This window comes from Chiloscyllium plagiosum, chromosome 21, assembly GCF_004010195.1.
Source record: "Chiloscyllium plagiosum isolate BGI_BamShark_2017 chromosome 21, ASM401019v2, whole genome shotgun sequence".
In the NCBI taxonomy this organism is placed as follows: domain Eukaryota; kingdom Metazoa; phylum Chordata; class Chondrichthyes; order Orectolobiformes; family Hemiscylliidae; genus Chiloscyllium; species Chiloscyllium plagiosum.
In genome coordinates this window covers 15,850,014-15,862,604 of record NC_057730.1, presented here as the reverse complement: position 1 = coordinate 15,862,604, position 12,591 = coordinate 15,850,014, and the positions used below count along the sequence as shown (strand labels likewise).

At 43.2% G+C, this 12,591-nt stretch overlaps 1 protein-coding gene across 2 annotated transcripts in view; it reads right to left on the bottom strand.

Annotated features, from left to right (window-relative positions):
- Positions 1–12,591, bottom strand: part of tbl3 (transducin beta like 3) — a 60,124-nt gene that overhangs the window by 46,860 nt on the left and 673 nt on the right. For both annotated transcript variants that reach the window (XM_043711325.1, XM_043711324.1), the window contains exons 2-4: positions 7,684–7,735; positions 7,200–7,295; positions 5,571–5,618 (exon numbers count right to left, since the gene is read on the bottom strand). In XM_043711325.1, coding sequence (XP_043567260.1) covers positions 5,571–5,618; positions 7,200–7,295; positions 7,684–7,735 — 196 coding nt within the window. The remainder of the gene's footprint in view (positions 1–5,570; positions 5,619–7,199; positions 7,296–7,683; positions 7,736–12,591) is intronic.

Genomic DNA, 12,591 nt, shown 5'->3' with positions numbered 1-12,591 from the left:
CAATCTCATTTTCCTGCCTTCTGCCCATAACCCGTGATCCTCTTATCAATTAGGAACTCTCTGTCATAAATACACTCAACGACCTGATCTCCACAGCCCTGTGGAGCAGTGAATTCGACAGATTAACCATCTGCTGCTAAAGAAATTGCTCATCCCAGTTCTGAAGGGTCATCCCTTCACTCAGAGGCCGTGCCTCAGATCCTAGTCTCTCCTCCTTGCGGAAACATCATCTTCATGCCCACTATATCCTTTCAGTATTCTCTAAGTTTCAATCAGATCCTCTCCCTATCCTTCTAAGCTCCATCAAGTACAGACCCAGAGTTCTCAACTACTCCTCATATGACAAGCTTTTCATCCTGAGGATCACTCTTGTAAACGTCCTCTGGCTGCTCTCCAACGCCAGCACACCCTTCCTTAAATACTGGTACCAAAGCTACTCACAACATTACAGATATGGTCTGACCAGAGCCTTGTACAGCCTCAGCAATAACCTACGTTATTGTATTCTATCTCTCTTGAAATGAACACTAACACTGCATTCATCTTTCTAACTGCCAACTGAACTTGCATGTTAAATCTAAGCAAATCCCAAGCTTGGACTAAGTCAGTTTGTGCTTCAGATTTCCGAAGCCTTTCCCCATTTAGAAAATAGTCCAGACCTTTGTTCTTCCTATAAAAAGTGCATAACCTCACACGTTCCCACATTGTATTCCATCTGCCACTACTTCGCCTGCTCTCCCAGCCAATCCAAGTCCTTCTGCAGCCTCCCCGCATCATCAACACTAGCTGTTCCTCCACCTATATCTGCGTCATCTGCAAACTTAACAACAAGACCCTGGTTGCTTCGTCCAGACCGTTAATGTATAATGTGACCAGCTGTGGTCCCAACACAGACCCATGTGGAACAGTACTAGTCACCTGCTGAAAGACACCCATTTATCCCCACTCTCTGCCTTCTGCCAGTCAGCCAATCCTGTATTCATGCCAGTACCTCGCCCTTAACATCATGGGCTCATCTTATTGAGTAGCCTCCTGTGCAGCTGTCAAAGGCCTTTTGGAAACCCATTGGCTCTCCTATGTCTAACTTGCTCATTACCTCCTCAAAGAATTCTAACAGATTTGTCAGACACCACCTCCCCTTGATGAAGCCGTGCTGCCTTGGTCCTGTTTTACCATGCATTTCCAAGTAATCCTCAATCTTGTACTTGATAACAAAACTCTGAAATCTTACCAACGACTGAGGTCAGGCTAACTGGTCTATAGTTTCCAGTCTTCTACCTCCCTCCCTTTGTAAACAGGGGTGCTGCATTCACCATTTTCCAGTCCTCTGGAACCCTCTCTGACGCTGGTGATTCCTGAAAGATCACCATCGATGCCTCCACGATCTCCTCAGCTATCTCTCTCAGAACCTTGGACTATGGTCCACCTAGTCCAGGTGACTTATCCACTTTCAGATCTTTCAGCTTCCCCAGTACCGTCTCCTCAGTGATGGCCATTACACTCACCTCTGCCCCGACTCTCGTGAAATTCAAAATTTGTGTAAAGGTGTGTAGCTTGGGTGCCGGTTGCCGTGGTTGTGGGTATGTTTGCTGAGCTGGGAAGCTGATTTGCAGGCGTTTCATCCCCTGTCTAGGTGACAGCTTCAATGCTGTGGAGCCTCCTGTGAAGCACTGCTGTACTGTGTCTTCTGGTATTTATTTGGCTCCATTCCTGCTGCTTCCGGTTGCTCGTTGTAGTGGCCAGAATATTGGGTTTAGGTCAATGTGCTTCTTGATAGAGTCCATGGATGAGTGCCCTGCTTCTAGGAATTCTCTGGCTGTACTATGATCGTTGTGTTGTCCCAGTCAAATTTGTGATCCCTGTCATCTGTGTGTATGGGACAGCTGGTCATGGTGTTGAGTGGCTAGTTGGTGTTCGTAGTTGTGGACTGCTAGTTGTCTGCCTGTTTGTCTTATACAGTATTTCATGCAGTCGTTGCATGGAATCCTGTAAATTATATTAGTCTTGCACATGATGGGTATAGGGTATTTTGTCCTGGTGAGTTGTTGTCTGAGCGTGGCTGCCGGTTTATGGGCTGTCATGGATCCCAGTGGGTGGAGAAGTCTGGCTGTTAGTTTCGAGATGCTTTTTTACATAAGGTAGCATGGCTAGTGAGTTAGGTTGTAGCATGTCCTCATTGTGTTGTCTGTCTGTTAGACATCTGCGGATGAAGTTGCGGGGATATTCGTTTTGGTGAACTCTGTAGAGATGTTCTTTTTCTTCCCTTCATAGGTCGGGAGTGCTGCAGTGCGTTGTAGCCTTTTTGAACAGGGTGCAAATGTAGCTTCTCTTGTGTGTTTGGGTGGTTGCTGTTGTAATTCAGGACCTAGTTGATATGCGTGGTTTTCCTGTACACGTTTGTGGTGCATTCCCTGCTCTGTGTCCTTTCTACCGTCATATCCAGGAATGGGAGTTGGTTCTTGGTTTCTTCCTCTCTCATAAATCTGATCCCTGCCAGTATGGTGTTGATGATCCAATGTGTGTTCTCGATTTCTGTTCTCTTAATGATAACAGAAGTGTCATTTACATATTGGATCCAGAGTTCAGATTGGATTTGTGGGAGGGCTGTTTGTTCCAATCATTGCATCACTGCTTCTGCTATGAGCCCAAAGATGGGTGAGCCCATAGGTGGTTCCATTGATCTGATCATATATTTAGTTGTTGAAGGTGAATGTGTCTTCAAGCACAGGTTTAGTAGTTTGAGTGTGCGGTCCTTGTTGATACGCTCCCCGTCATATTGTCAGTTCTGCCTGTCCAGAAGGTTGGCTATTGTCTCTCTGGCGAGAGTTTTGTCAATTGAAGTGAACAGTGCCATTACATCAAATGGGACCATTGCTTCATCCTTGTCTGTGTTTATGTTCTTGATGTTGTTTTGGAATTCCTGTGATGATTGTTTGGACTGTTTGGAACCGCTGATCAGATGTTTTAGTTTTTGTTGGAGTTCTTTTGCCAGTTTATGTGATGGCCTTCCCAGCAGTGCTACAATGGGTCTAAGAGGTATGCCTGGTTTGTAAACTTTGGGTCACTTGTAAAATCTTGGTGTAGTCGCTTTCCGGTTTCATCCTTTGTAGGTCAATCCCGGTTATTAGTCTGTTTTTTTTTAAGGTTCCGTAGTATGTTGTTTACTCTGTTGGTTAGTTGTGGCGTGGGGTCAAACTCCCTCTCCTGAAATTCTTGCATGCTACTGGTGTCTTCCATTGTGAAAACTGAGACAAAGTACTTATTCAGTTCCTCTGTCAATTGTTGCTCCCCATCACCAATTCTCCAGTCTCACTTTCCAGTGGTCCAATGTCCACTCTTGTCTCTCTCTCTTACCTTTGAGGCATTCTTAAAAAAACTCGCAACCTTCTTTTATCTTACTAGGTGGCTTACTCTCATGCTCAGTCTTCTCTTACTGCTTTTTTAGTTGTCTTCCGCTGGTTTTTAAAGGCTTCCCAATTCTCTGGCTTCGCACTAACCTTCGCCATATTGTATCTTCCCCTTGTCAGTCATGATTGCCTCACCCTCCCATTAGTCTGTTTTTGCTTCCCTTGGATGAATTTCTGCTGTGCCTCCCGAATTAGCCCCAAAATCCTGCCATTGCTGCTCCACCCTCTTTCCTGTTAGGCTCCCCTTCCAATCAACTCTGGCCAGCTCCTCCCGCAAGTCTTTGTGGTTACCTTTACTCAATGCCATTACATCGGATTCCAGCTTCTTCCTCTGAAACGGCAGGGTGAATTCTCTCACATTATGGTCACTGCCCCCTATAGGGGTTCCTTCACCCTCAGCTCCCTGATCAAGTCTGCCTCATTACACATCACCAAAACTAGAATTGGTAGGAGACCCTACCACAAGCTGTTCCAAAAAAATCCATCTCATAGCCAGTCCACAAATTTCTTTCCTTGAAATCTGTCACCAACCCTGATTTCCCCAATCCATCAGCATTTTGGATTCCCCATGATTATTGTAATAATGCCTTTCTTACATGCCTTTTTATTTCCTGATTTATTTTCTTCCCCACATCCTGATTACTGCTAGGAGGCTTGTGCATTATTCCCATCAGGATATTTTCTCCTTCATGCTCCTCAACTCTACCCATACACATTCAACGCCTTCCGACTCTATATCACTTCCTGCTATCGATCTAATTTCCTTTCTCATTAACGAGGCAACAATGCCCCCTTTGACTATCTGCCTGCCCTTTTGATAGGATATCTATCGTAGAATCCCTACAGTGTGGAAAGACGCCATTCAGCCCTCAAGTCCATACCAATCCTCTGAAGAAGTCCCATTCAGAACCCGCCACCCACCTTATCCCTGTAACCTTGCATTTCTCATGGCTAACCCATCTAGCTTACACATCCGTGGACACTCCAGGGCAATTTAGCACAGCCATTCCACCTAACTTGCACACCTTTGGAGTGTGGGTGGAGACCCACACAGACATGAGGAGAATGTGCAAACTCCACACAAAGAGTCACCCGAGGCGGGCCTTGAACCCGGGTCCTTGGCACTGTGAGGCAGTAGTGCTAACCACTGAGCCACCGTGCACGCATGTTTAGTTTCTAGCTCTAATCCCTTTGTAGCTACATCTCTGAAGTATACAAAATTGTATCTGCCAATTTCAATCTGCACTACAAGCTCATTTACCTTGTTTTGTATGTTGTTCCTCTAATCCTTCAACAATCTGTGCGTTTGGTCAATGACTACTCCAACAGAGAAATCTGGTCTTCCCTGTCCACTCTATCCAAATATCTCATCATTTTGCACACCTCAATTAAGTCACATCTCAGTCTTCAAACTTGGTCAATGGAAGTCAATGCATTTTCTCTGCACCTTTTACCAACCCTGCTTCATCTCACTATTGAGCTTCTGTTCACGTTGAATAGATCTCGTCCAACTGAGCTGAACATGGCCAAGCAATGTGCAGCTTCAAACGTTCGCAACCACTTCGCAATGGCACTGAGTCACTTTGCAGCTTTTTGTCTCAGCAAATGAACAAGTAGTGACAGTGGTCACTGGGTGGAGGATATGTTGAGAGTTTCAGGCATTTCATCTCCTCTGTTTTTTTAGTGAGAAAAAGAGTCCTCTGTCATCCCTCTCAAGCAAACCTTCTAATGGGTTGGAACAAAACACCGCAGATGCTGGAATCTGTGCTGAAAACAAAATGCTGGAAATCACAGCAGGTCAGGCAGCATTCACAGATAGAGAGAGCGAGAGCACAAGTGAGAACGAGAGACAGAGAGCGAGAGAGCGCGCGTGCATGAGAGAGAGAGAGCAAGCTCCAGTCGAGATGACTCTACATCAGAGCTCTTCTAAACAGTCTACCGATCGATCATAATTAATCAGTTGCTTCCAATCTTTCAGTTTTTGGAAAGTTTTGATCTGCAGCTGGTGTAATGTATTGCAGGATTGCACGAACATGTCTGTGCTAATGTAGCATATTGTATAAAATGATAGACTTAACAATGTCAGACCACAGTGGAAAATCACATCTTTGTATATAAATGATAGTTCAGAAGAATGAAAGCATTTTCGTTCCCAATAACTACCTCATCATCAGGGCTGATACTGAAGCAGGTAATGTCTTCTTGATCCTCCTGCAAGAAAAAGAAGCAGGAAAATCTTAATCAATGCAAAACAAAATTCACTTGTGAAACCAGCTTGAGTTTTTACCCTCTGTATATAATGTGGAAAAAAGTTGAAAAATTGACTCCAACTAAGTTTTTGTTCAATCACCCACATTGTCTAATTTATTCTATCATCAGTTATCACAGATAGTGATCAGTCCAGTCTGGTTGGGTCACTTATTTTCCATTCACTGAAAGTCTTAATATGAAATATTTGTCTGTTACACTCCTGGTTTCTAACTCATAGTCATAGAGATGTAGAGCACAGAAACAGACTCTTCGGTCCAATCCATCCATGCCGATCAGATATCCCAACCCAATCTAGTCACACCTGCCAGCACCCGGCCCATATCCCTCCAAACCTTTCCTATTCATATACCCATCCAGATGCCTTTTAAATATTACAACTGTACACGCCTCCACCACTTTCTCAGGCAACTCATTCTATACATGTACCACCCGCTGAATGAAACCTTGCCCATTAGGTCTCTAATATATCTTTAAAAAAACTCTATAAATTTAAGAATTTAACACTAGATTTGGGGACCTCTGTCAGAGGAATTTCTACATTTGTGGATGACATCAAATCACAGAAAATTTTCAACTCAACAGATCGTGGAAGGAAATTCATAAATTTGTACAATTGTAAAGAGCATGGCTTTTCACAGGCTAACCCTTGACCCTCACTGATCACAACAGGGGCAACCAGAGGCCCTCACCCTGTAGTCAGGACAACCATGCTTTCCAAGTTGGGAAACTAGTTACCACAGCAAGATGGGGATTGGAGAGATTCTAAGTTCAATGCATTAAATTGTCTTTAATTGACTCCTTAAGAGTCTTAACAGCTTGGCAGTCGATCATAGATTCAGAGAATCCATACAGTGTGGAAACAGGTCTTCGGCCTAACAAGTCCATAGCAATCCTCCGAAGAGTAACCCACCCAAACCCATTCCCCAAACCTATTACTCTACATTTACCCTTGACAAGTGCACCTAACCTACACATCCCTGAACACTAAGGGCAGCTTAGCATGGCCAATTCAACTAACCTGCACATCTTTGGACTGTGGGAGGAAACCCACGCAGACTGTTGTCTGGGGCTGGAATCGAACCCGGGTCCCTGGCTCTGTGAGGCAACAGTGTTAACCACTGAACCACCCTAGAAAGTACCCAACTGACCTTCTTGCTCAGCACTTAATCGCTAAGGTGACGAGGAGAGGATGAGTTTCGTGAAAAACTCGGATTGTTTTCATCGCAGCGGCAGAGGCCGAGGAGAGACTTGTTAGACTTCTATAAAATTATGAGATGCACAGATAGGACACACAGTTAGAATCTTTTTCCCCAGGGTTGAAATATCTAATACCAGGGGCATGCATTTGAGGTGAGGGGTGGGGAGAACTCACAATAAGACACTTAGCCCCTCAATGGCATAGTGTGGAATGTTTCTCCTGGTACATAAGTGGGAGGCCTTGGATTGTACCCCATTATATACTAGAAGACCTCAGCAGCAGCACAAGGAGCTACAAGCATTCATACTGAAGTAATTCTGTACCTGTTCAATACTCCTTGTCACCTTTCCTGTTCCGATATCAACGATATTAACCTTCGTTCCACAAGTACAGAACATGTACGTTCCATCTTTATTTATCTGTGATGATAGAACAGGCTGAAGTAAACGCGTCAAAACAAAGCAAAGATGCTTCCATCTCCAAATGGACAATGGAAGCCCAAAATTGGACACAAACTGGTCAGGAATACATTCTGTTTTACTACTGTTTTAGATAGAATACAAGATGTAAAGGTAAGCTAAGCAGAATTCAAAAGAATGGATCTGGGTCTTAAAATGCAGAAGTAAAACCATAAAATCAATCTTGAACAAATCATTGATTTTCAGTTATCTCGTAAAGTCACATTTATGAAACAGCAATATCAAAATTGCACGACAGAAACCCTCATTTCAATATTTGGTAGCAATTATACTACTCATAATTAAAAGCTTAAGTATTTATTTAAAAATTGCAATATATTAAAGATACCTGTACTTTTCCTCCTTTGTAAAATGGTTCAATCTTGCTGGAAACAGCATAGCTGAAAGAGATTTAAAAATTAAGTTAAACCCAACTGAGAGAGGAAGCAGCAATTTACCAAGATCTTACATTTGAGAGAAACAATGCCGATTGGATTGAAGGCTCCATTTCCATGCTGTATGATTCTATGATGATTCGGAGATGCCGGTCTTGGACTGGGGTGTACAAAGTTAAAAATCACACAACACCAGGTTATAGTCCAACAGGTTTAATTGGAAGCACACTAGCTTTCGGAGTGACGCTCCTCCATCAGGTGATTGTGGAGGGCTCGATCGTAACACAGAATTCTATGTTACGATCGAGCCCTCCACAATCACCTGATGGAGAAGCGTCGCTCCGAAAGCTAGTGTGCTTCCAATTAAACCTGTTGGACTATAACCTGGTGTTGTGTGATTTTTAACTTTGATTCTATGATGCTATTAACAGGGGAAGGCAAACTAATTTTAACCTTAAAGTGGTGTACTTGCAAGGAATTTAAATTGTGGGCGTAATTGTAAGGTTCAGGTCAATTATCTGGGCACTCCTTCTTGCTCATTTTATGATACAGAACTCCAAAAGGTGCTTTTCACTCTATTTTTAAAAACAAACACAAATGTCTACAGCAATATAAAAACACAGCCTTCTGTTCTTCCACTGTGTTCAGTTGTACTATGTGACCAATAGGATTTCAGCAAACCATTAAGGAATGCTGTTTACTTCAGATATTTTGTGCACGTCGGCAGTTATTCCATGAAAAGAATCCTTTTGCCTGACACATTGCAAAAAAATTGAAAATATGTTCAAGGATCAAACAGAAAAACATCTTAATTCCTACATTCTATTCCTGATTATATCATATGGATTATCACATGATCTTCCTTAACCTGATATGTCAGGAGAACAAACATGTAACTAGATGCACACAGAGGCCATAAACTGCCAAACAAATGGCTTAATTAGTAAATGGAGATGGCAGAAGCAAGGGCATGTTGCTGCAATCACAGACATCACTGCCTTGCCTTATTCATTTCCTAGTTTTCAGTCACGCCTGCACTGCTAATCAACAATGTAAACTGGGCCAGACACAAGGGATAAAGCTCTTCACAGTTCAGCTCCACTGGCAGGGTTTCAAGTGTAGCAGACTCAAAAACCAGATCTATGTTACAGGAAATTCTAACTGGCCATGCTGAGTGGGCAACCCATTTAAACACCAGTAATGACTGGCGTGACAGGAAAGAGTAGGAAGTAGCTGACCTTTGCTTCTTCAATGTTTCTTCAATCTTTAACACAAGGGGAATTTCCCATGGGCCAGGTGAGTCTGACTATTGTAAAAGCACTGCTGCTATTTTAACTAGGAACGCTGCTTTCAAACACAAGAGTACTGTTGTCACGGGCTTTCGGGAATTTGTCAGATTACATCAGGAAGACGTTTGCTTGCAGAACTTGTTCGGGGAAGAGCTTGTTTCGGAAATCATTTCAAGTGGTTTGGTCTGACGCCCTGGAGTCTCTTTTATGCCTTTAATCAGTACTTCCCTTTTGTCAACTTTCACCGCAATCTGGGAGCCGTCTCTCCAGTTCTAACCAGGAACGAAGGGACCAGCAAGGCCTCCAGCAGCAGGAGCAGCAGCAGTAGTAGTAGCAGGCTCGCCCTCATCCATCATGTGCTGCTGCTGCTCCTCAAGACTGTGTCAGCTCCCAGGCAGCGATCCGCCCAGAAGCTAGGATATGCAGGCAGAGGATTAGCTTCCCAGTCAACTCATCAGGAGTGCAAACAGTTGCTGACACATAGAAAAGTACAGCACAGAACAGGCCCTTTAGCCCACGATGTTGTGCCGAGGATTAATCCTAATGTAAAATAAAATAACTTAACCTGCGCTCCCCTCAATTCACTGCTGTCCATGTGCATGTCCAGCAGTCACTTAAATGTTCCTAATGACTCTGCTTCCACCACCACAGCTGGCAACGCATTCCACACATTCACAACTCTGCGTAATGAACCACCCTCTGACATCTCCTCTATACCCTTCCCCTAATATCTTAAAACAATGACTCCTCGTACCAGTCAGTCCTGCCCTAGGGAAAAGTCTCTGGCTAATGACTCTATCTATTCCTCTCATTATTTTGTATGCCTCGATCAGGTCTCCTCTCTTCCTCCTTCTCTCCAGAGAGAAAAGTCCAAGCTTATTCAACCTTTCTTCATAAGGCAAGCCCTCCAGTCCAGGCAGCATCCTGGTAAACCTTCTTTGCACCCTCTCCAAAGCCTCTGTATCTTTCCTATAGTAGGGCGTCCAGAACTGGACACAATATTCCGAGTGCGGTCTCACCAGGGAATTGTAGAGCTGTAGCAAAACCTCATGGCTCTTAAACTCAATCCCCCTGTTAATGAAAGCCAAAACATCGTATGCTTTCTTAACAACTCTATCCATCTGGGTGGCAACTTTGAGGGATCTATGTATTTGCACACCCAGATCCCTCTGTTCCTCCACACTGTCTTTAATCCTATATTCAGCATTCAAGTTCGACCTTCCAAAATGCATCACTTCACATTTATCCAGGTTGAACTCCATCTGTCACTTCTCAGCCCAGCTCTGCATCCTGTCCATGTCGCGCTGCAGCCTGCAGTAGACCTCGATACTATCAACGGCACCTCCAACCTTTGTGTCATCTGCAAATTTACTAACCCACCCCTCAACCTCCTCATCCAAGTCATTTATAAAACTACAAAGAGCAGTGCCCCAAGAACAGAGCCCTGCGGGACCCCACTCAACACTGACCTCCTGGCAGAATACTTACCATCTACAACCAATCTCTGCCTTCTGTCGGCCAACCAATTCTGAATCCAGATAGCCAAATCTCCCTGTATCCTATACTTCCTGACTTTATGGATGTAACCTTCTGGAAAATGACCTTCCTGTGAGACAGCCAAGTGGGGGAACATTGTCAAGGATGGTCAGGTCACTGCAGACCTGTCTTCCCTCACCTCCTTCCTTGACCGTCAAATCTCAGAAAATGCAAATAAATGATATGCATTTTGAAACAAATTGCAAACCAAAGTCTTGCCAGAACAAGTTCTGCCAACATAAGTCTTCCTTGTTTAATGTGACAGGTTCCAGAAGGTTAACAATCACACAACACCAGGTTATAGTCCATCAGGTTTATTTGGAAGCACTAGCTTTCGGAGCACTGCTCCTTCATCAGGTACCTAGTGGGGCAGGACCATAAAACCTTAAATTATCTCGAGAATGTGACTTAAAAGAAGCTTGGGAATTTACATATTAATGAACCAAAACCTGCAACCCATTCTAAAAGATGAAAGACAATCTAGGTTTGTTCAATATATTGTTTTAATTGCATAATGCTGTGATCTTTTGCTATAAATTCTGTGTCTTATGATCCTGCCTCACTAGTTACCGATGAAGGAGCAGAGCTCTGAAAGCTAGTACTTCCAAATAAACCCGTTAGACTATAACCTGGTGTTGTGCGATGTTTAGGTTTGTCCAACCCAGTCCTCCACGCCAAGGTTCCAGAAAGCCCATGACAACAGTATTCCTCAGGCTTAAAATCAGAGCTCTTAGTGAGATCCACAGTGAAGAGGCATTTACAATTTACTCCCCGTGCCCCAAATGGATTTCCACTTGTGTTAAACAGTAATGTTTTAAGTTGTTGATACCTTGTTACCCTCCTCTACAGTAAGAAAGTCTGAATGATTAAAATCCAGCCCATTATCCACAATTTTTTAAAAGTTGGGTGAGTATCCAAGTTTCACCCACAATCTCTTGAATATTGAATTATCCTAGACATCTATGCTATACTTTACATTGTGCCTGGCTATGTAATAATATATGTATAAACTCTGCAAGGAAATCTATATGGACATTCCATGCAGAAACAGGATAGATCAGCAATTTATTGTCACATGCATTTTTACAAAAGAAATACAATGACAAGTTGTAAGTCGCCATAACACAGCATCTAAATTTATGACAGAAGTCATAAAAAAAAGTAAAAATTTATCACAGTTTAAATAGTAACTCCTGGGTTTAGGGTACACTGGAAAATCAGGCCAAAACCTCCATGCTGGGACTAGACCTTGACACAGGACTTCTGGAAAACCCAAAAGCCACCGCTGAAGACCTCCATGCTAGGACAAGAACACCACCCCATACCAAGACTGCCTTTCCTGGACAAGACTGCCACACTGGCAGACTGTCCTGCTAGGCCCAGGCCCATACCACCATACTGGGCCATTGGAAGCCACCTGGTATGCTACTTGAGAATATCCATACTGCATTCACATCACCATAGTTATAATTTACAGATGTAAGGAGATGGTCTATTATCTTCTGTGCCTTCCTTCCCATTTTCTATCTTTGTAAACAGTGTAGTCTCAGAAGAAACCATGTGGCCATTATACAGAAGCCTCCCTCCACTTCACCCCACAGTGACAAATCATTTAGACCATCACTCTCAAGAGTGCAAGGCAACATCTTTCCACATTAACAGCTGCAGATGCACCTGAAACGACTGTCATGAACCATGTAACTAAAAAGGCATCTGTTGCATAACCACACCACATAACTCACCAAATCTTGTTTGATGCAAGAACTCTGGCTCATAGTTTTGATCCAAAATACGAGGTACACTGTTTCTAGTCCTCTAGATTATTTCAGCAAAAATGGCTGTATCTCAAATTTACTCATCACTGTTTACTGGATAGCCTGATTGTTCAAAAGGTATCACTTGTTATAATCCAGATAAAATTATTTAATCTAGCAATAAATTACAATCACATGATGAAAACGTTTGAATGATTTTTTTCCCTCCTCAATTGAAAAGATAATTAAGGAATACATTCCAATGTCCTGTTTTAACATCAGG